Source organism: Strongylocentrotus purpuratus, unplaced genomic scaffold (genome assembly GCF_000002235.5).
Source record: "Strongylocentrotus purpuratus isolate Spur 01 unplaced genomic scaffold, Spur_5.0 spur5_scaffold_2, whole genome shotgun sequence".
Lineage (NCBI taxonomy): Eukaryota > Metazoa > Echinodermata > Echinoidea > Camarodonta > Strongylocentrotidae > Strongylocentrotus > Strongylocentrotus purpuratus.
This window is the reverse complement of record NW_022145605.1, coordinates 32,887,843-32,910,616: the sequence shown is the minus strand read 5'-3', so window position 1 is coordinate 32,910,616 and position 22,774 is coordinate 32,887,843. Positions and strand designations below refer to the sequence as shown.

Here is a 22,774-nt window from a genome sequence, read left to right as displayed (position 1 = left end):
GAAAGAAAATAGAAAATGATATATCATCTGTTTTAATTTTGGCACAAAAATATTTCCATGATTTCAGATTGATCTCACTTTGCAAGGTTGTTTCCAAAATAAGTATTTGAGGTAGGCCTCAACTACAAAAAAAATTCAAACACTAATATTTCCTTGTTCAAAAAACACTGAAAATATCTTCAAAAAAAAACAAAATCTGTTCTCTCCTTTAAATACACTTTTCTCCTTTGGTAATTCTCAAAGATTCATTCTTTTTTTAGATTACGCAACAAGACTTTTCATACTGACAAACTTCCCTATAAATTAGAATTTCAGAAGCCTTCTATCTGAGAGATATTCATAACTGACTTATTCAACTGTAGCTCTAGATTTTTTTAATGACAGACAAGTCCTATGTCCTAACATGAAGGGTGTACTTTTTGGAAGTACAGGCTTTTCCTAGCTAACTTTATATGAGAGAGGTTTTTTTTTTTGGGGGGGGGGGTAGTTATCATCAAGAGTGTATTCAAAGTGAAGAAAAGCTGGAAAATCTATTTTTACCCCTTTGACTTTACTATGAAAATAGTCTTGTCTAGTTCAAATCATGTATTCATCAATGTCTCTATGCAATTCCAGAGAGCTTTGGATAACTTTCAAGGAGTTCATTCCTACCAATATCCATTTACTGCATAGGGGTCAAGTGTGAACATGTAAATTAATGTCTTGCCAAAAGACATGAGTGCTGTGGCAGAGATTCAAGCCCCAGTGACCTATCCACTAGACCATAACACCCCTACATACACCCAAATCTTGCATGTATAGTGATAATGAGTGCTTTTACATTCCATGCTTTCTAGTTACATTTTACCTGTTTCTTAAAGGTTTGTTTACTAGTTCCTGGTTCATCGAACGATCTCTTGCCTCCCTTTCTCTCACTTCTCTGCTTGGTCCTGTTCTCTGATCCTCTCTCGTCCTCCTGTTTCGACCATGATGATTCTTGTTCTGCTGCCTGAATGTTAATAAATCAAAATATGGACACTTATTTTGATATGAATGAATGCGCGCAACAAAGGTCCTACGTGTATTCACTGTGCTCTGTGTTTAATATGTCATACCTGTCATACCTGCCAACATTTGAAAATGAGAATTAAGAATTTTTAGCACGGTATGTCTTCGAAAATAAGAAATCTGTACCCTTAACAGGCGTTCGCACATGCAGCGGCAGTGTAACTGGCAATACGCGGTAAATCTGTGCAAAAAAAGCGAATACAAATTCACTGCTCAATCATGCAGCCCTTCAACGCACGCAATACATGAACTCTCACATCGCGCCATATGATAAAACAAGCTTAATATGGCTTAAGCAACAAAAAACAAAAAACAAAAAAAATTATTATTAAAAAAAAATTATAAAAAAAAAAAAAAAAAAAAAATCCAGAAAAACAGAATATTCCAGATTATTCGGGAGGGTTGGCAGGTATGTATTACACTGTCATCATAAGAATAAAATGCTTGGGTTGAGGCTACATATGTGAACAAGGCTTTACCGTAAACAGCAGCTCACATCAAAGAACAATTTTCTTCTAATTGAAAGATTGAATTGAACTCAATAATACCAAAAGACATACAATAACATAATATTATATGTAATCACATGAATATTGCAGTGAAAATATAAGATTAATGATTAATTCTAGAACATAGTTTTCTTTCTTTCTCAGCGAGTGTTGAATGGCTGCCATACTGCACAGGACTCGCTATGATAAATCATATTTACGCCAAAAATCTGTAATTTCAGACAACATTTCATACTGCCGTACTGATCATTAATTTCCATACCAATTATGGGAAATCCGTACTAGTTTACTAGTTGGCAGCTCTGTTCTAGCAGTTGATACCTACCCGGTTTCTCTGTTCTGTGACCCTCTTCATCTGGGTTTCAACTCTCTTCACCGCTGCGCACCAGGTGTCCAGTGTCCCCTCCTCTCTTTCAAAGTTCAGGAATGCCTCGAAGACTGTCTCGGGCCAGTCACTGACCGAGTGGATTGCACGGTGGAACGTTTTCCTCACATGTTTGGCATCACCAAAGCGTCTAGGAATGGACAGAACAATGAAAACATGACCAGAAGCTTCTTGTGAGGAAACGCTTGGTCAAAGCAGAGATATAAGTGGTTACTTGTTACAGATGTCCAAGTTCCTGCAACACAATTTGTCAGCTGACTCAATTCACTACAACCCTGATTTATAACACAGAGTGGGGCTGACCAGTTTACTCACTGGCTCTGTTGAAGTGTTCATACCTGTCAACCTTTCATTGAAATAATAAGAATCTCTCAAAGCAAAATCAAAAATTGTGTGCATTAAGTATGGAATTTAGAGGAATCTCGGGCAGAAACCTAGTCTGAAGGCCGCTAAAATAGGAATCATTCCTCAAAACAAGGAATGATCGGTAGGCTATGAATGTAACAAAATCGGGAAACTGGGAATTAGACGAAGTAGTAATCAGACTAAATGAACAATAGACCAAATGTAGTAGACTTATTGGAGGTTAGACTAAACGGACATTAGACCAAATGATCATTATACCATGTGGATAATAGACGGGCTGGGTTAACCTAGACCATATGGGAATAGACCAATTGGGTAGTAGACCAACTGGTTGTAGACCAAGCAGCACTTCACATTGAAGTGTGCCTTACCTTTCTAGATTGACGTACTGTAGCCACATCTGAGCCTGGCTGGCGTGACCCATAGACATGATGTCATTCCACAGCTCTCGCATCCTCATTACATTCTGGCAGTACTTGGCCTACGTAGAGAATGGGGAAGACAACGGAACGAGAACCATGAGGAAGTGGGGGGAGGGGGGAAAGAAATAATGATAATAATGGTGGCTTCTTATCATGGTGCTGTACATGCAAATGCAAATACAAATACAAAAGAAGGTACAATATATATATACAACATTAACATATTGAACCTAAAGCATTTAACTAACAGCATATAAAATACAAAATTATGAATATAACAATAATAGTTTAGGGAACAAGGAAAAAAATAGCCTAAGATACAGAACAAATTTCAAGTAATGTGATTGAAATCACAGTGTGATTAACTAAGGCAACCTAAGGAAACATTTAGTAAGAATTACAACATGATTAACTTAAGAATGAGTTTAAGTTTAACAAACAGGGCAAGGAGCCACTTATAGTTCAATGAAACAGAATTACAAAGTGAACAGATATGTTTTTACTATTTTTAGTAATATGGTAAGAAAGGGCATGATAAAAAGGAGAGATGAACATGTAAAAAGAGTAAATGTTTGACATGAAGACAGTAATTTCTGATGCTGAATGTTATAATTATTCCTTAACCTATCCTTTAGAGAAGGATGTCCACTCTGGCATTAAGGAAGATAAATAATCATAAATATGAAAGAAGAGATAAATGATTTAACAAATAATCAAGTTACCATGCTTAAATCAAACATGTGTAAATCGACAAGTATCCAATTTACCTTGAGAACATCTCCTGTGCTTTATCTGCACTACAAATTAAACAAACCTCAATTTTCTCCAAATAATATATAGTTGTACCCTAGATATATCATTGGACATACTTCTTACACATCAATCTATGAAGTATATTCATACCTTCATCAACCAAGAACCAAGAAAATTGATATTCATGAGCTAAACCTAGGCATTTCTGTCTATCATACCATCACAATTTATACTATCAACAGGAAAATAGGGTTAGTTTACCTCGACAAAAGCTAGGTATTGCTGCAAACTTGATGATGGATCTCCTTCAGCATCAAAATCTGTACAAGTGAAAACAAATAATTTAACAGTTTAATTGCTTTCTTCGCTTCTATGCATGGTCGCTAGTTTGCCACACATGCAATTTCTCAAAAGGCAATCATTGGTGGAAGAATTGCTTTGTGCAACAGAATGGCATAATAATAATAATAATTATATTTGCTTATATATAGCGCCTAACACTTACTTTATCACAAGTCTCTAAGCGCTCAACAATAATGCAGCATAATTACCCTGGCTTTAGCAGTGGAGCTGTTACGCGTGCTGCGTTTCAAGGAATAAATTCCTACCAGGTACCCATTTACTTCACCTGGGTGGAGTGTGGCAAATGTAGATCAATGTCTTGCCAAAGGACATTAGTGCGGCGGCGGGACTCCACGACAACCCTTCTAACATGGTTATAGATTAATCTTGCACTGGAAACAGTGCAATGATCTTTGGTATAATCTATCCCATGATGAATACAATGTGGAACAGGGAGATTATTGTGTGACATATAAAGAGTAAGATTATAAAGACTCATGGTGAAGACTTGGTATTTATGTACGAAAGGCTTTTAATGTGTCACATACTTAAGAAACATAAATCGGGACAAATGAAGCTTTCTATATAGTTTTTACTTTAAAAATTACAAAAACTTGCTAAGGGTATGAATAATTCAGTTGTTAACTGTACCTACAAGCATATACTTGCCTTTTTAGCACCCAGGTAAAACAATCGATAGAATGTATACTTACACTGTGCTTGGTAGATGATCGCTCGCTCCATGGTTTTCCTAAATATTTCCACATCGTCAACATGCTCTAAATAAAAGATAATCAAACAAAATGATCATCGGAACAGAATTTACATACAAACAAACAACCAAACGAACAAAAACAAATGATACCATTCAAATATATAATTGGGCCTATTAAATTTTGAATTTGATTTATTCAATTTTAGAGAGAAATGACTAATAGAATAAAAATAAATGAACATTTGAAAGTACAAAATATGAAATTAGCTGCGAATTTGCTTAGTTATATTTGAACAAATAATTTGTGTATTATTGTTTCGCTAAATTGTAAGTAAAATTATGCTATTGTTTGAATATTGAATAAACACCTCATTAGAGGCAAAGAGAAAAAAAATCATTTCCATTATCGTCCTCGTTGTCATCATCATCATCGTCATCATCATCATTGTCATTGCTGCCGTTGTAGTCATCATCATCATCATCATTATTTTTTCTTCTTAATCATTATCATTTTTATTATCATCACCACCATCATCATCATCATTTTTTTTCTTTTTAATTATTATCATAGTTTTCATTTGTTATTATCATTATTCTAATTCTTACCTTTGTCCCACTGTATCCTTCTCCTAAGGTAGTCCCCATAGGTCTGCCACAGCTGAAGGTAGTCAGGTGCCGATGAGAAACCTGCTACTAAAGCCTTCTCAAACACAGCTGCATAGAATAGAACAAACAATATGATCAAACACGGTCAACTGTGAGTCTGGAAAAGGATCAATCACACCAAAATTCATTTTGTATAGCTAGTAAAGGAAAGGAAAAAAATCAGATGGAGCTCAAGTTAGACTTTGGTTCCATACCTGACCTTTTCTTTGTGAGTGGAGTACTAAAGGGCACAATTTTCATACTTTTCAATATTCATGTTTTAATTTGCAATTCAAATTATGGACAAAACACGAAACTCATGCCTATTAAACACACTTAACAATAATTCTATGGCATATTCATTAAGTATGAAGATAGTACAAAATGAAATACCCCCTCACCCTTTAAAGCCCCTCTGCACTTGTTTGGCCAGGAGGGATTAGACCTCCCTGCATGGTCACCAACAGGTGGTTATTTCATCAAATCAGCTTTCAATTGACATAAGAAAAAGAGGATCATGGAGGACCAATGGTCACCGATTATGCATTGTTTGCTATAAAGAGGGCGCAAGTAGCTATAAGAAGTGCAGTGGGGCTTAATTACATGTTATTTCATTAAAAATACTTCAAAGCAATACATATATTCAGATATAAAGTTCTCCAATCTTATATTTCAGGATTTCCTTTTTTTTCCAGCTGTTTTTTTAAATTACTCACCTTGTACAGAGGTAAAGGGTTTTTTTCTACTCACCCTGTACACTGGTAAAGGGTTCCTCGTGTCTCCCTTGAGCTATGAGATAACCTTGCCACAGTGAGAAGCACCAGGGGCAGTTTCGCACGGCTCGTTCATACACAGGCAACACAACGGTGCTGATCTTCAGGTGCTCATCCTTAAGTAAGCAAGTAAAGAAAATCTAGACAGGGTAATATATAGTCTGTTCGCACGAGGTATCAAAGCTTATCTTCAAGTGTGAATACATGAGTTGTCAATCGCTGACAATATCCAGGATACATGCAGACCTGATAAGACAATCTGCACAATATTGCTTGTTCATACACAGGCAACACAATGGTGCTGATCTTCAGGTGTTCATCCTTAAGTAGACAAGTAAGAAAAATCTAGACAGGGTAATATATAGTCTATTCGCAACAAAAAGGTTTATCTCTGTGAATACACAAGATATTAATCACTGACAATATCCAAGATATTTTCGTGCCTGATAAGACAATTTGCACAATATTGCTTGTTCATACACAGGACTGTGACCCACAAGGTACAGGTTTTAATCGCTGTCGCAGCACGAATGTCCTTTGGCAAGACATCAATCTACGATCGCCACACTCCACCCAGGTGAGGTAAATGGGGACCAAGGTAGCCATGGTAATAATAATGGAGCGCCAGGAGTTTCATTGTGCCAGACATGAGCGCTAAACAAGTTTCAGCTATAATTACTATTATTATCAACACCCTTCTACATCTCAACAGCCAAAGAAAAAATAACAGAAGAAGTTAGTTTACCAGATACGAAGTGTATTCCTTCCATAGAGACATGTTGAGGCAGTTGTCTACTAAAGCCCTCTCGTAGATGCACTGTATCCTCGCTGGATTGCCTTGTTTGAGCTCATGCTCGATGTAAGCTAGGTACTCGGTCAGTTTGGGGGCCTCGGCCGTCAGCTACGAGGGATTGAGTGATGATCGTGCAAGGTGAGTGAGAGAATGCAGGGGTGTAGACCATCGTTATTATTGAGGTAAGGGATTCGTTAAAGTTTGTTATCAGGGTCACTGCTTGGATCATAATGAAAAATGAAGGGGAAAAGAAATGAGAGTGGGCTCTCATGGGGAATTTGTAACCTTTCGGGTGTTTACCCAAGAACTGGTGTTGTCAATCACCAAGATTAGCCTTCAGTTTTATGACCAACATGTCTTACATAATGCTCCGCATTTTTCACCCATCCCCCATATGGTGAAGTCATTACCTTACATTTCCTTCACCTGAAGAGAGACTAGGTGGGATTTTCTTGACGGGACCACAGATTTGCTGTGTCTTAGGGCGCGTTCATGCTTGATTTTGAAGGCAGAATGAGCGATTTGTAACGCTCATCGTAAACGCTCATCGTAATCGCAGTTCCACGGTGCACTGTTCATGCTCACTTCTCCAGGCAATTCTCCTTGGGTGGCCTTCAGCTGGATTCGCAAACCTGTGTGCACATGCTACGTAGACCCACTAGAGGTCAGTGCGTTGACCCCATTTAAACGCGTTTACAAATTGTAAACGCATCTTTTTGTGAGTTTACGAATCGCCGTTTTTCAGTGATTCTACAAAAGTGAGCATGAACGCAATCGTGTTTTAAACTAAACGCGTAACAGATGCCTGATTCTGGCCGTCAAAATCAAGCATGAACGCGCCCTTAGATCTGTTCACCCATTAACGGTAGTTCCACCAAGTCTGGTGTTGGCGTATTATGACCTTCTGCACATGGAAATCGTCGACCATCTCCCTTTAAAATTGGACTAAATTTTGTGCGCTTTTGTAAAATACCAGCCCATACTTACCAGACTGTCTTCCAGTGGTCTGTAGGTGTCCAGTAGGTCTAGGGCTTTCGCGTACGACTCCTTCACGTTGTTTGGAATCTCATCCCCTATGTCTGACATCCACTGATCATACTCACAGAATGTTTGCTCCATATCTGTTTAGCAATATCAGAAGAAATAAACATCAGTATGGTTCTGACTTCTGAGTCCATAATCCAGACTTGCATTAGTGACAAATTCCATTAAAAAGTGATTAGATAAAGATGTTCCTATTGATTAGTTGTTGTCCTTGTTGTAATTGTTATTGTTGTGTTGTTGTTGCTGCTGGAGTTGTAGTTGTTAATGGTGTTGTTTTGTTATTTTTAATGTGTTTTTTTTTTTTATTGGTCGTTTATGATGTTGTTGTTGCGTATTTGGTTTGTTTTGTATGATTGATACAATTCCTTTATTCACATTAATTTCAATCTCTTCGCCTATGTCGGACATCCATTTAGTCATACAGAATATTTGCTCCATGTCTGAGAATTAAAAGCTGAGATATGACCATCTGAATAAATATATGTCCTATGGGAACTCAGTGTTATATTGCTCTGGTTCCTAATGTTATGAACCAGAGCACTGAGTTCCCAAAGGACATATATTTATTCAGATGGTCATATCTCAGCCAATACTTAATATGTTCAATTATTTTTCGACATTTAGACATTATTTTTGATGCTCTTTCGGAAAATGTAGAAAAAATTGATAAATTCTAAAAATAGGATTTTTGATGACGTCACACTTCACCACTCTATAGAAAATATTCTACAATAGTAACTTGTGCTAAAGCTTTCCATTCTTAACCCTATTTTAACTGGGCTATTTCAGACCAGGTTTTACTGGGGGGGGGGGGTCAATTTGACCCCCCCCCCCCCTAAGATCTCGGCCGTTTCACTGCCGATCGCGGCGAAAATTTGCATACATGTCAAGTGAAGTGTATAGAATACTCTGGTAATTTCAATTTTTCGAAAAATTCGCTCATTTGCATATTTATGGTAATTTATGCAAATAAGGTCATAATATTCACATTTTTTACCATAAATCATACATTATTCATATTTGAGTATTCTTTTTCACTACATATATTTGTTAGACCATTTGGAATATTAATACAACACAAAAAATTGGAAGAGCCAGGTTATTCCTTATGTTATCTCTTGTTTTGATAATTTCTTATGTATTTCATTGTTTTTTTAACTTATGTATTTTATTGTTTTTGTTGTTTTATTTCATTTATGACTACAATTCAACTATTTTGACTTCAAAACAAACACCTAAACTTTAAAGAAGACTAAATAACCAATGTTTTATCTCTTTTTAGGAAAAATGACATTTCTATATATGTTTTGTACACAAATCACAAAAATTAGCGATTTTCGGGCTGACATGCGAAGACAAACGGTCACGTGACTTTGTAACTATACGTCAGATTTTCGGAAAAATTGTTTTAAAAGATGCATAAGACTCAAAAGAAAAAAGTCATGAAAGGAAAATTTTATATCTGCCGTGGTTTCGGAGTAGTTGCGAAATTTCTACAGGGGGGGGTCAAATTGACCCCCCCCCCCCCCCCCAGTTAACGTAGGGTTAAGTTGATGTTGTTGATGTGTTATTTGTGCTGCTGTTGCGTTGTAGCTGTTGTTCTGCTTGTTTTGTTTTGTTTTTGTGATGTGATCAAAATTTCAATATCAATGATCAATATGTCACCTCATAGCAAGACTGCATGATCCAGTGGGGTTAAATAATCAGGGCTGTTGTCTATTTTTTTATTTCCGTTTTCACAATTAATTAACCAATTTCAGAGGTATAAAGAGAGTCCGCAGACATATATAACATGTGAGGGAAATCCAATCTTCCTTCATATGATGGAAGTAGAGATTTTGACAATTACTTCTACATAATGTCATACTCTTGGCAACATGAATTACTTTCTCTCATGGTGATTTGCTTGAAAAGACCACCTTGTAAGAAAAAAATTAATCATATTTATTTCCATTCTTTTTAAACATTGCCATACACTCCGAAACTGCATATTCCCCTTCACTTCTTTGTTTGTATGTTTGTTTCTATGTGTATTCCTTTATATTTTACAGAATGTACATAATTATTTTGTATTTTGCATGTTTGTTCTTTTACTTGCATGTGGAAAATGAACAAATAATCAAATTATTAATTGATTAATCTAAGCTAAGAAACAATTTATGAGGTGCATCAATCAGCCTTACATGAAGAGATCGAAAATACCACTCACCCATCAGTGGAATTGCCAACTGCCTTTTGAAGATAACAGATATTCTGTTCATCTGGAGATTGAATTCCTTCTGCTGCTCCGCTGAAGAGATGGAGCCAGGCTGGGGCTATAACAAAGAGGATGTCATATACACAGGTCAATTTTGTTTTCTTTAAAGCCCATCTGTACTAGTGTACAGGAGGGATTAGACCACCCTGCAAGGTCACTGGACAGGTGGTTATCTCATCAACTCAGCTCTCAATTAATGTAAGGAAAAGAGGATCATGGGGGACCAATGGTCACCGATTATGCATTGTTTATTTTATAGAGGGCGCAAGTAGCTATAAGTAGTGCAGTGGGCCTTTAAGATATTAAAACTCTAATGTAGAGAAAAAGTAAAAACCACATACCGGTATATACAGAGATGCCATCCTCTTTAACACAAAAAAGCAGACTGAATATCCTTTAAAAAATCAGATTTTCCCTAAAACTTGATACCACTGGCCAGTTAAATGTCAGAAAAATGTTTTACTAGTAAGAACTGGCAAGTAAAATGTTTGCTCTTTCATTAACATTAAATGAGAAAATTGTAAAGCATCAATAATAATTCTTATGATGCAAATAGGGTGTTTAATTCAGAGATGCCAACCTTCTTCAACAAAAAAAAAGTATTCTTATAAGAGCAAAAAACAGTATTTTTGGACAAAAAACAGTATTTTTGAAAAAATCTCTCAACCTAACATATCGCCCAATCGAGCAGCTTAAAAAAACCCGGCAGTACCACGTTTACGTACCCGGATCGGAGCGCGACGTGCTTACATTACATGTGGGTTGTTCGCAATGTGCGCAGTTTGGGGCCCGTATCACAATCCTGCGTGCATTGATTGAAGATGTAGGTGCATAATACACTTGTGACACAAAGCCCATGATCAGAAATTAAGAAAAACATCACTAAAAAAGAATTTAAAAAAAAAAAAAAAAAAAAAAAAGCGTAACAAAACATACAAAAAACGTACTGCCGTATTCATATCGAAAAAACAGAACAAATACGGCAAAAACAGAACAGTTGGCATCTCTGTTAATTGCATAATGAGAATAATGATTCAACTTAATAATTGCTTGCATATTTTTGGCCAATGAGAATTTGGTTCAAGCCATAAGTAGAAATGAGAAAAAATTACTGTGTAGACTTGCATTATACTCATGGAAATATGAGCCACATTCCTGTTAACCGACATTATAAACCAATTAAAAGAAAAACAGGTGTCAGATATTTAAATAAATCAACAATAACAACAAAATTGAGAGATGAAAAGTCTTATTTTCACTGAAGAGGTGATATCATATTTCACTTTTGTTATCATACTAAATAAGATAAAATCCTACTGGTTGCCATTGCTGCATATATCCTCACTCAAAAGGTATTTTTGCAACATTTTTAATATAGATGATAAAAACTAAGTCAAAAAATTTGAGATTGAAATATACCTGGAGTGTTGATAGCAAGGCATTCTCAAACTCCCTGTATACAGCCCAGATCATGCTGCCCTGAGCAACATGGAGTCCAGCGGCCATGATGGCTTCTTCAAAGACCCTACGAGCGTTAGCGATTCCTTCCGGAGAACCGATGCCTCCGATAGAGAACTGGCAGTACTCCAACCACAGATCCAGAGCTGCAACAACATCAAAATATGTATTACTTAGATGCGAAAGTTAATGTGGTTGGATGAGCCAGTGTGCGCTTGTAAATGGCGTCTGGCCAGAATGCTCCCCAGGGAGTGGAGAATGTGCATACATTGTATGCGGGTAGGCCTGAATCCGATAACCGGGGTAATAGGATGTATTGGGCGCTATATAAAAGTGGAATATTATTATTTATCATTGAAATGGTGAGTCTCTTGCCATGTGAGATTAAATTGCAAGGGACAACGGAAGTAATGAAAGTTCTTTGACCATTTGTCCTCATTGCTCAAGCATGTAAATGTACAAGAATGCAAAGTACTGGCCGAGTCTGGGATATTAACCTCTTGAATACTAACACTGAGATAACTCACGGTTAATCCCACTGGGTATGCATGTTAAACAAAAAAGTTCTGATATCCAACACCAAAAGCATCAGACTTTCGGTCTTCATTGCTTTGCATGGAGGAGAGCGCAACATAAACAGACCTGTGCCTAGTACACATGACTTTTTTTTGCATTTATTCTAGCTAAGGACCTCCTGATCTGAACATTATTACAGGAGGCCTATGCGTACAGACCCCAGAAATGCTAATCCAGACCTCTTGCAACAACAAAAAGTAAGTGTGTAGCCCTGTGTAGAGTCTGCAGTAAAGTGCAAATTAAAAATTAACATCAAAATCACAATCAGGATTTAAATATAAGGTTGAGTTCTAGGGAGAGGTGAAAAATAAGTTGCGAGTGTTATGATTGTTATTATGCGAGAGTGGAAGAACATCAGAGAAAAATTGTTCCCTGAAAAGCATGGCTCTTTAAATGCAGTTTAAAAATGAGGCCCTATTTTTATGCCACATGTTTGTGTAGTCCCATGAACATCTTTCTGTGTAAAGGGCTTGTTACTTTACCAAGACTGGGCCAGTTTCTAATCATTTTGACGACTCCAGAACCTTGCAGGAAACACCAATACTTATACGAAACATGACCAACTTTTTCTGATCGATTCCACACTGTTTCTTTCATAATGCAATCGCATGACCAGAATTCAACTTTATCTTTAATCACCGGTGGAGGATACCAACCTAAATAATCCTTCACAGCCTTGTCAAAGAGTTCCATGACTTTCTGACGATCGTCTCCGCTCTCCATGAATTTCAGCTCATCTTGAATCCACTGCATCCATAGTTCTAATGAAAACCAAGACAAAAGATATATATATGAAACACCTTTTTGGAAAGCAAAGGCCAAGTGAATTTCTTGTCCTAGTTTTGCATTCTCTCCCACTTCCCATTTTTCATCATTTCACTATATTATATTATTACTATTATCATCATCATCATCATCATCATTACCATTATTATAAATTATCATTTCAGCTAAAACTTCTTAAAAGGAAGATATGTAAATCTCTCAACTACTGTTCGGTGAACTATACCTCCACAAGGTCATTTGGACTTGTTCTTTAGTTCCCTATTTTCATTTTCTTATATATATATATATATATTGCAATGGTTATTATTGTATTTCTCTTTGTATTGTTTTTATTTAGAATGGAAATGAATAAAAACAAATTGAATTGAATTAAATCCCACCAATTATTTAATGAATCTTACCTCCAGTCAAGGGGAAGAGCTCACTCATGTTCTGTCTCGATTTGCGTAACTTCTCCAGCTCTCCTGCCTGTCTCAGAAGGTTGATCAATTTGAGATGCCCATCATATTGGTATGGGTTGGTGTTCACCTGGCATATCGAACAATACCAAAAATAAAACATTTCTATTCATGCCTTGTTCTCCCTTAAATTTATTCTTTCACCGATTTTCTTTTGTTTATTTCTTTGCTCTTTCTATACTTCGTGATTCATTAATTTCTTCCCGCTTTTCTTTGTATTTCCTTCTTCCATTTCTATTTGATTTCTTCCTTCATTCTTTCTCCATCCTTTTCTCACTTAAAAATTAATGCAGTATTAGCTCTCCATTTTCCACCTCCTCCTTTTCATCCTATTTCCTGATCCTCCTCTCTTCTTCTCATTCTCCTTCTCCTTTTCCTTCTCCCTCTCTTTCCTTCCTTTTTCTTCTTTCTTTCTTCTCGACTATCCTCTTCTCCTCCTTCTTCCCCAGGACAATCACCCCAGGGGTAACTGCTGCAAATACAAAATAAGGATGGTGATAGGGATCTTCAAAACTTCAAAAGGAGGCATTTTCCTGCTCCACCTCCTCGAGTCTACACTCAGTCACCTTCTCATCATCCTAATTCTCTCTCCCTCCCTCCCTTCTTCCCTCCCTCCTCCTCCTCCCTCCCTCCCTCCTCCTCCTCCCTCCCTTCTCCTCCTTCTCCCGTCCTCATCCTCCTTCTTCTCCTCTTCCTTCTTCTTCTTCTTCTTCTCTTTCATTCTTCTCCACCTCCCTTCTCCTTCTCCTCCTCCTCCACCTCCTCCTCCACCTTCACCTTCACCTTCTCCTTCTTCTTCTCCTCCTCCTCCTTCTTCTTCTCCTTCTCCTTCTCCTTCTCTCTCTCCATCTATTCTTTTTTCTTCTCCTTCTTCAACTTCATCAATCCATCATCATAGGCCTACCTTTTGACACTGCAAACATCACTTAAAAAGAAGTGCGTGGGACAAGGGAATCGCCCTTAAAACGTTCGGTACGGCATTAAGTATCTTCATTAAGAATATGATTTACCTCCTCCAAAAGCAGAATTATCTCTTGGTCATCTGCATCATCATCACTGCCGTCACTTGATTCTTCATCGGTACTGCCTGGCTCTTTTTCTTCCTCCATGTCTACATTTTGGGAATCTTTCACATTCACAAATTCCGCCATCTTGATTGTTATGAACGCCCTCTGTAGAGCACATGCGCATATTAAATATTTTTACGGTTCTGTGCTTACTTGAAATTCGTTGGTTCTGTGATATCTACTTGGTGGTCGTCTTTTTCGCCATCTCCTCCTCCTCCTCCTCCTCCTCCTTCTCACCATTCTATCCACCTTCCATCCAACCTTCCACCCAGCCTCAATCCTCATTCTTCTTCTCCTGCTTCCTCTTCTTCTTCTTCTTTTATCTTTATTTTCTTAAGAATTTATTTTGTTTTCTTCAATTTATTTTCCTTCTCTTCCGACATGATACTTCTTTTTAACCCTTTCTTTTTTTCTTTTTTTTCCCCTTCCTGTTCACTCTTATATTTTGTTATTTTCTTTCTAGGCTTTACTTTTATTCTCTTTTCTTTTCAAATGAGGTATCAGGCGGACATTTAGCCCAGCCCCGCCCCCCCCCCTCATTTTTTAGAGGGATCATTGCTCAATTAAATATACTGCGTATATATTCACAAGAAGAAAAGACAAAATAATACGAATACGTTTGCATATCTTTATTTATAGAAGTATGTAAATACTCAATCACAAAGAAAGTCTATTATTACTTAGGCCTATAGACTTGCCGATATATCGACATAAATTTTGTTAACAACATTATGATAGTAGATCTATTATAACGAAGCAAAGAGCCGGGTTTTTCATGGCATTCCCAATTTTGCCTCAAAATATTAATATAGAAATTCTTCTTTGTGATTAGTCGGGGGTCGTGCACCCTCAAGATCATGGGCCAGATACTGCAAACAGTGGCGTAATAAGCAAAATCTCTTTCTTTGTTGGGGGTGGAGGGTGGGACCGAACAAAATCCGCATTGATCAGACAAGTGCATTAATGCAGGTGCGCCAGAGCGCCTTCCAAAATTAAGGGGCACCAACAATAAGGGGACTTTCTGGAAAAAGGGGCACCTAAAAAGGGAAACCTCAAAGGGAACATACACCATCATAGATATTGGTATATTAAGCTAATTGGTATATACCCTTACATCGTCATGATTGTGATTATACCAGGGATGCCAATATATATTTCTCTCTTTACGTGGGATACTTTGCAGTTGGGTTTGATGGTCTGAATATTCATTTTCGAGTGAGCGAAGCAAATGTGCAAAAAAAATAAAGAGTTGAGGGATCACAGTGCGAAAAATGACAAATCTTATGAAAAAGACAAAAAAACTAACCCTGATGATTTTCAAGCACAATCTAATGAAGAAGGACTGAAAAGTTCTTTTATAAGTAACATAATATAACATCTATAAAATGCGAGCGAGCGTAGCGAGTGATCAATTTGGAATATTAAGAAAAAGAGGCTCTACGTCGCTTTGAAATAGGGGTGCATGTTATTGAGAAAGGAAAATTAGGCACTTATCAGCAGGAAAAAGGACAGTTAATACAAAAGAAAAGGGGGACGTGTCAAAGTAAAATGGGCAATTCCAGACTCAGAGCTGAAAATAGGGAACTTTTTGCACCTGAAAAGGACACTCATCAGAAAATGAAAAAGGGGCACTTGTTAGATTCGAAATGGGGAATGTGTTGAAGAAAAGGGCACCTATCAAAGTTTAATAGGGGCATTTATCAGAGGTTAAAAGGGGCATTTTGAAAAGGGGAGGGGCTCATATAGTGGGAAAATTATCCGAAGAAAATATGGTACTTATTAGAAAAGGGGGCACGTGTCAAAATGAAAGGGGCACTTGACAGAGGTGAAACCTGTCATTTGAGAGAAAGGGGTTCTTATTACAGAGGAAAATGGGCACGAGTCTAAGTATAAAAAAAAATTAAAAAGGCAAAAGTATCAAAAGTGAAAAGGGGAATTTTTCTCGCACCTGAAAAGCCTCACCAGAGATGAATAGAGAGGAAAAGGAGTTATTAGAAAAGAAAAGTGGCAATTCTCCTATGTAAAAAGGATGACCTTGGGGTACCTGAAAAAGTGGAGGCACTGTGCCCCCCCCCCACACACACCCCCATGCCCACTCCCTAGAGTGCCGCGCCTCTGGCATAATAGGCAAAAGTGAGAAAAACCCGGACAAATCATGTTCTTTCAGCAACATTTGTAAATCACTGGTATCGAATTAGAAACAAATCACCCCCACCTCCTCCCCCCCCCCCCCTTCCTCCTTCCGCTCAAGCCTCAAAACCCCTACCCACTTTTAAGGGTCAATTGGGGGGATTTTTTTTCGAAATAGGGCCCATCTTTCGCCCGAAATTTGGGGACATTTTGAAGAAAAAAACAGACCCATTTTTAATGGTATTTTTTGTTAAAAAAGGGACCGATTTTTAGGTATTTTGTGTGTGTGAAAAAGCGACCCAATAGAGCGGCACACCCCCGTTTGTGTCTTAATATGTGAGTATACCCCCCCCCCCCGAATAATATCCTTCAAAATGTACAAGTACTTATTGTAGAAAATCTGTACTCCGTTGGTATCACCGTGATATCAGCGGAATACAGATTTTCCCTCACATTTAGTCCCCCTGTCATGAAAAGAAATTGCTGCCCCTGATTCGCAGACAGAAAAGCTATAGCCTAGGCCTATACCTTCTGAAAAAAAGACAGCAGCATGTTAATAGAGGAGGGGGTGGGGCATCATAGGGGTTTGTTTATTTTCTCAGTATTTATCACGTGGTGGAATTCGGAAATGGGTTTAGAGAGCTTATGTTTCAGAGAGGGCTCAGTGAGCTATGTGAGTGGTAACCTTTGGTAGTAACCACCGACGTACAGGGAAACGTTTATAATTTTTTTATCTTGTTTGGTTTTTTATTTAATTTTTTTTTTTTTCGGGGGCAGCTTTTTATTTTTTATTTTTTATTTGACATATGCAGTCTTTTTAAAATCACATATATAATCATGGGGATTTATTTAAGCAGTATTTTCCCATTTCATTTTCGAGCCGCCTTTCCCCCACACACATTATAGACCAGCGTCTCGTGCTACGAAAATATGGATGATTTAAATCTCCCTGATAAAGATAGCCTCTTGATTGTAAGCTCTTCCGATCAAACCCTGGCGCGACCCCGTTAGTTTGGAGTCTCATTCGTGGTCGAATCAAGTATTAAATATCATCCAGCCAGGAGTTTGCAAAATAAGTTTTATTTGGTTGAAACACAGTCGATGTATTATTAGGTACGCCCTATATTTGAATATTTTTGTTGGCTTCAGCCGGAGCAAGACTAAAATCTAACGTCAGACTCGTACTCGCTACCCATTTCAGAGATGCTTCTACGGCCCACTAGGCACCGCTCTGTGTTCTACCCCGACAGATCCGGCTTTGAGTGACGATCGAGTCCGGTCCAGTATCCGGAAGGCCTACATGTACACGTACACGTAGCTTCGACTGTAAAGTATATTTTGCAATTTATCGAGTAGTTTACTGAGCTGAGCTGAGCTGTGAGTGGGATTGCATGCAATTTTGGATTTCTTTTAACATTTAGACATTTCACGTAATACTTGTTCTGAATGAACAGCCGTCAATCATGAGTGGAGAAAGTCGACATGATGATTCCAGTGACGTTGTCGAGCGATCTGGCAGACGGTGTGGCAAGTTCGCAGTGGCAGACTTCAAATTGACATGCAACAAAATAAGTGATGTCAGTTGCTGCCAGGTACAGTATTCTCAGAGTCCACTGCACAAGTAATGTTTCTGTTGAATTTGTTGGGGGTGGAGGCCGGTGCTCGCCCCCGCCCCCAAACACACATACATAGGTCTAGGTCTAGTAAAAAAATGAAGCAGGTTAATCTGACAAACATCTGTAAGATCTGTTATTGTTAATCCTTTAGTGCTTTATACATTATGAATCATTACATAGTGTATCAATGATTATATACCTCACTTAAGAAATCCAGCCATCTGATTGGTCGAATTGCATTCATAAACTTCAACTGTTCCTGTAAAATTCCCGGTAACCATGCTTAAAACATTTCAATATTTTTAATAACCATGGTTATTAAAAAAATAGGTCAGTCTCCCTGGTTACCCCATAGGTTTACATGTTAAAAAATGGTTTGAGCGATGGAGGATACCATACGTGTGCGAAAAATTGGTCGGCAATTTCAATACAATTGAATCTCGATCGATCTTACCGACAATTTTATCTTGCATTGTTGACATGAAGACGAAAATTAACTCTCAAAAACAAAAAACAACATCTGCCGATAGATCTTGATCTAAGTTCGTGCCAATATGCATTGCAAAAGTAAAAGAAGGGTCCGTTTCATGGAGCTTTTGCGAAGCATCCCTCACGCGGAGCCGTTTTCAATCCATTTTAATGTATATATTGGAGAAAACTGCCAAGCATGTTAACGGCGCGCGATAGCCGAGTGGTCTAAGCGTTGGTTTTCGATACACCTCTTGTTGTACGTAAGAGTTTGAATCCCGTCTTCGACAAAAATGTAAATTATTTTTTATTTTTTATTTTTTAGTCTATTTTTTTTCGGCATATAAAAGTATTAATGACTGCTTTAATATTCGAGAAATAGTTGTTTTCATACGCTCTCGAAGGTTACAATTGGACTATTCCCCTCGGCAAGCCTCGGGGAATAGCACAATTCTAACCTTCCCTTGAGCGTAATAAAACAACTATTTCTCTCAAAGCAGTCATTAATACTATACTATTAAATTATGTGTTTGAAAGTGGACATTTGGGTAGGCGTTTCCACATCATAAGATAATGTATCTTTTCTCAGTTTCTATTGGTCATATTTGTCTTATTTTGCCTATGTGTGTCACTGAGTGTCAAATCTATAGCATTTCACATGAGGGGTTATCAAATAAGAAAGAAGTTCATTACCAATTTATAAAACAGATCATTCACATCACATCATCAAGATCTCGATCATTCATTCTTGGTACCTGCAAGACAGTCTAGAGATACCTTGTATTGATAATAGGCTGGGGATCCTGGTATATACATACATATTTCATTTGAGCAATGATGATGTTCCAACATACCAATATGCATACTCTAGCAACCATTGCTCGTAAAACATAATTGTACTTTACGATTTCATAACATACTTATAATCTACTTACTCCTTATCTACCATATCTCTTTCAATTCATATAATTTCTCATCCAGGATGGCATGCCATTCTTCATCTATTGCTTCTACCGCTTCTTGGTTGGCGGCTATTTCTTTGGGTTCCTCATCTTCTTCATAGTTTTCAGCATTCAAGGGGTCTTCGGCGTCAAATTCCTCATCTACCTGACCAACTGGACGTACATGCTTGTGACCGTCTATCTCTGCACTGCTAGCATCAACGTTCTTCTGAATTTCGTCTTGGATCACAGAGGATTAGATGGTTCACATGATGGATGTAAGTTTATATCGCTTTTTTATTTTTTCATTTTCTCCAATTCTTTACCTTACAAATAAGCTGATAATATGAATATAGTATACCCAAAGTTCTCAAACATCTGGGATACACTTACAAAAACACAAACAGGCTTACTTTATCGAAGAGGGCTGATGGCTTTTGCCTGAATATCAACTTTCAGCTCCTAAAATTTGAGAGTGAGTGCAGTGAGAGAGCAAAAAGAAAAGAAAAAGAAAATTTTACCCTTTATTGCAATGTGTTTTTTGCATGATAGAAGTGTACAAAAGATAACAATAAGATATATAAACTAACTATAAAGCATCTCACTGAGTGAATATGAAGATATTTGGACTTCTCGCTGCCTAATTTTAAAAATATTTGCCTTCAGGCACCTAGCTTTCCAGATATGAAGTGCCGGTTACGGTATCTGAATATTAGAACTTCAAGATTACTCTGAGGCTGCAGCAGCCCACCCCCATACCTCATACACTTATGATCATACCGACATGTAAGCCAAAACATTTAGATCAAATCTATTCCTATTTTCTACTGTATGATCTTCTTTAATCACTTAAAAACAATATTTAAATGAGGCACTTATAAATATAAATTATTATTATTATTTAACCTCTGTTTTCTTTTTTTTCTTCTCCAGTTCACAGAATCCGTAATCAGTTGCAGTGGCTCCTCTTCAACATTGCCATCACGTCCTCCATCATCGTCACCCTGGTCTACTGGCCTATCCTCCGCCCCATGATACCGGAGGACATGAAACCACCCCTCTACCTGGACATGAGCATCCATCTTTTCACCAGCATCTTCTGTCTCCTTGACCTCTTCATCACCAAGGTAACCATCAAGTTCCACCATGTCATCTACCCTGCCCTCTACCTCATCGTCTATGGCCTCTTCGCCATCTTCTACTGGGTCGCGGGAGGGACGGATCCGTACGGTGACCTGTACATCTACCCCATCATCGATTTTGAGAATGCACCGGGCATCGCCGCGGCAACTATGATTGGGATTGTCGTAGCGGTATTCCTTGCGCATGGGTTCTTGAAGCTGCTGTATTACTTACGAGTTAGATTTGTAGACAGGCGTGTTGAGACTTCAGTGGAAGAAGAGAGGGCCCGTCTAAATCCTCAAGGGCACAGCTTTTATAATGGTGAAGTAATTTAGAAATGTTCATCATATTTTTCAGTCAGACCTGCTTTCTCCACCCTATGGAAAGACAACCTGTCTGTAAAAAACAAATGTTTGCTCTTTCCCTTGAGCAGCGTTTCACTTTGGAACTTGAACATAAAGACCACCTGCCTTTGAATGCCTCTATCTACATCTTAGTCTTAAAGCCTGTCGGTACTATTTTGGCCAGGGGGGGATTAACCTCCCTGCAAGGTCACTGACAGGTGGTTATCTCATCAAATCAGCTCTCAATTAACATAAGAAAAAGGGGATCATGGGGGAACCAACAGGCAACGATTAGGCATTGTTTGCTATATAGAGGGCACAAGTATCTATAAGTATTGCAGTGGGTCTTTAATGTAGGCATGTAAAATACAATAATTACATAAATGCATTCTTTGAATTTGCCCTAAGGCCCTACATGTACACATGTATATTCCACTCAGTTTTGAGCAAGGGTAAATAAAGTCCAGCTGAGGGTGAGAAACCTGCTCGTTGATCATGCCATTAGGGCCGTAATTAGGACCAATACTGAATAGGCCATTTTCGTAATATAACCAAATTTATACTGAAGTGCACCAAAACTAATTATTTCATTCGCCTGTTACAAATAATTGCATTTCAGTAGTCAGAATGCAAATTGCTTACATTAGTTGTTGCTAGGTAGGACAAAAATGATGGCTTGCCGTACCTAACAACACGTAATACATGTACAGTATATGCAATTTGCTTTCTGACTTTTGAATACAATTATCAATAACAGGTGAATGACATAATTTGTATATAGGCGCTTTACAAAGGCATATATGCATAGATTTGGTTACATCACTAAAGTGACCTATTGTAAATAAATTAATGTAGGAAGTAGGCATGTCGGCCCTTGCCTTGTATATTTTTACCAGCTTTGTACCAAAGATAATATTTGATAAAAGAAATACTATGTAATTGTATCATTCACAACTCATGTTCTAAACTTTATTCCAAGCTTATGCAATAATTTTCTATATTTCCCTGGCTTAAACAGTGCCAAAAGTATTTGCAAGAACAGGATACAGTATGTCACTGTCACTATGATTTGTGTTTTGTTTGTATGTTACATGTATTCGTGCAGCTGTTCACCTCATATTCCTTTAACTGACACATATACATGTACATTTTTGTACTTTTATAATTGTGGAAAAATAAATGATGCTATGAACTTAAAAAATATAAAAGAATAAGCTTAAATCATGTTATAGTGTATGTACACATGTACTAATGTGAGTGAAAGAGATTATCACATAAAAACATCTAGTTCAACTGTATATACATGTACATGCAAAACGTGTGAATTTGTTGAATATTTTTCTATATTTTCAAGATTATGTGAAACAGTATATTGACATGTGTAAATGAGTGAATAAAGGAAATTTAAAAAAAATTGAAATTGTATCCATATATGCTTAAAAAGCAAGAATAATGTATTATACAGGGCTTTTGTCCTGCCTCTGATCTTAAACAAGAAATAGGTATCCCCGTGTACCGGGTTCTTGTTAATTCTTTTTTTTTAATACCTTTTTTAAGTCGGAATGAAATTCATGGGCCCAGTGTACATGACCTCTAGGAGTGCATATAATTTATGACAAATTATTTTCTACATGTGTCTTTCTGCAGAATTTTGCTTATATCATTTTTTATGTAGTTTTATAAAACTTTGTATTGATGAGAATTAAGAAATTTTTACCTACCGGTACATGTATATTTGACATTATTGCATTCCTCTG

At 37.4% G+C, this 22,774-nt stretch overlaps 2 protein-coding genes across 2 annotated transcripts in view; one reads left to right on the top strand and one right to left on the bottom strand.

Annotated features, from left to right (window-relative positions):
• LOC576221 (squamous cell carcinoma antigen recognized by T-cells 3) overlaps positions 1–14,553 on the bottom strand; it is a 29,851-nt gene extending 15,298 nt beyond the window's left edge. The window contains exons 1-14 of the mRNA XM_030992236.1: positions 14,340–14,553; positions 13,273–13,399; positions 12,742–12,846; positions 11,471–11,655; positions 10,004–10,109; positions 7,738–7,871; positions 6,703–6,858; positions 5,935–6,073; positions 5,146–5,253; positions 4,538–4,603; positions 3,744–3,802; positions 2,679–2,788; positions 1,882–2,071; positions 848–988 (exon numbers count right to left, since the gene is read on the bottom strand). Coding sequence (XP_030848096.1) covers positions 848–988; positions 1,882–2,071; positions 2,679–2,788; positions 3,744–3,802; positions 4,538–4,603; positions 5,146–5,253; positions 5,935–6,073; positions 6,703–6,858; positions 7,738–7,871; positions 10,004–10,109; positions 11,471–11,655; positions 12,742–12,846; positions 13,273–13,399; positions 14,340–14,480 — 1,767 coding nt within the window. The 5' untranslated portion in view covers positions 14,481–14,553. The remainder of the gene's footprint in view (positions 1–847; positions 989–1,881; positions 2,072–2,678; positions 2,789–3,743; positions 3,803–4,537; positions 4,604–5,145; positions 5,254–5,934; positions 6,074–6,702; positions 6,859–7,737; positions 7,872–10,003; positions 10,110–11,470; positions 11,656–12,741; positions 12,847–13,272; positions 13,400–14,339) is intronic.
• A 2,933-nt stretch (positions 14,554–17,486) lies between these two features.
• Positions 17,487–22,276, top strand: LOC100890273 (protein rolling stone). The gene is made up of 3 exons (XM_011681617.2): positions 17,487–18,118; positions 19,592–19,829; positions 20,485–22,276. The coding sequence occupies exons 1-3, from the start codon at positions 17,990–17,992 to the stop codon at positions 21,006–21,008; spliced, it is 891 nt and encodes a 296-aa protein (XP_011679919.2). The 5' UTR covers positions 17,487–17,989; the 3' UTR covers positions 21,009–22,276.
• Positions 22,277–22,774: the final 498 nt, after the last annotated feature.

Coding starts and splice junctions, on each gene's coding strand:
- LOC100890273 (XM_011681617.2), top strand. CDS start 17,990: ATGAGTGGAGAAAGTCGACATGATGATTCCAGTGACGTTGTCGAGCGA. Junction 18,119..19,591: donor GTGATGTCAGTTGCTGCCAG/GTACAGTATTCT, acceptor TTTCTCATCCAG/GATGGCATGCCATTCTTCAT. Junction 19,830..20,484: donor AGATGGTTCACATGATGGAT/GTAAGTTTATAT, acceptor TTTCTTCTCCAG/TTCACAGAATCCGTAATCAG.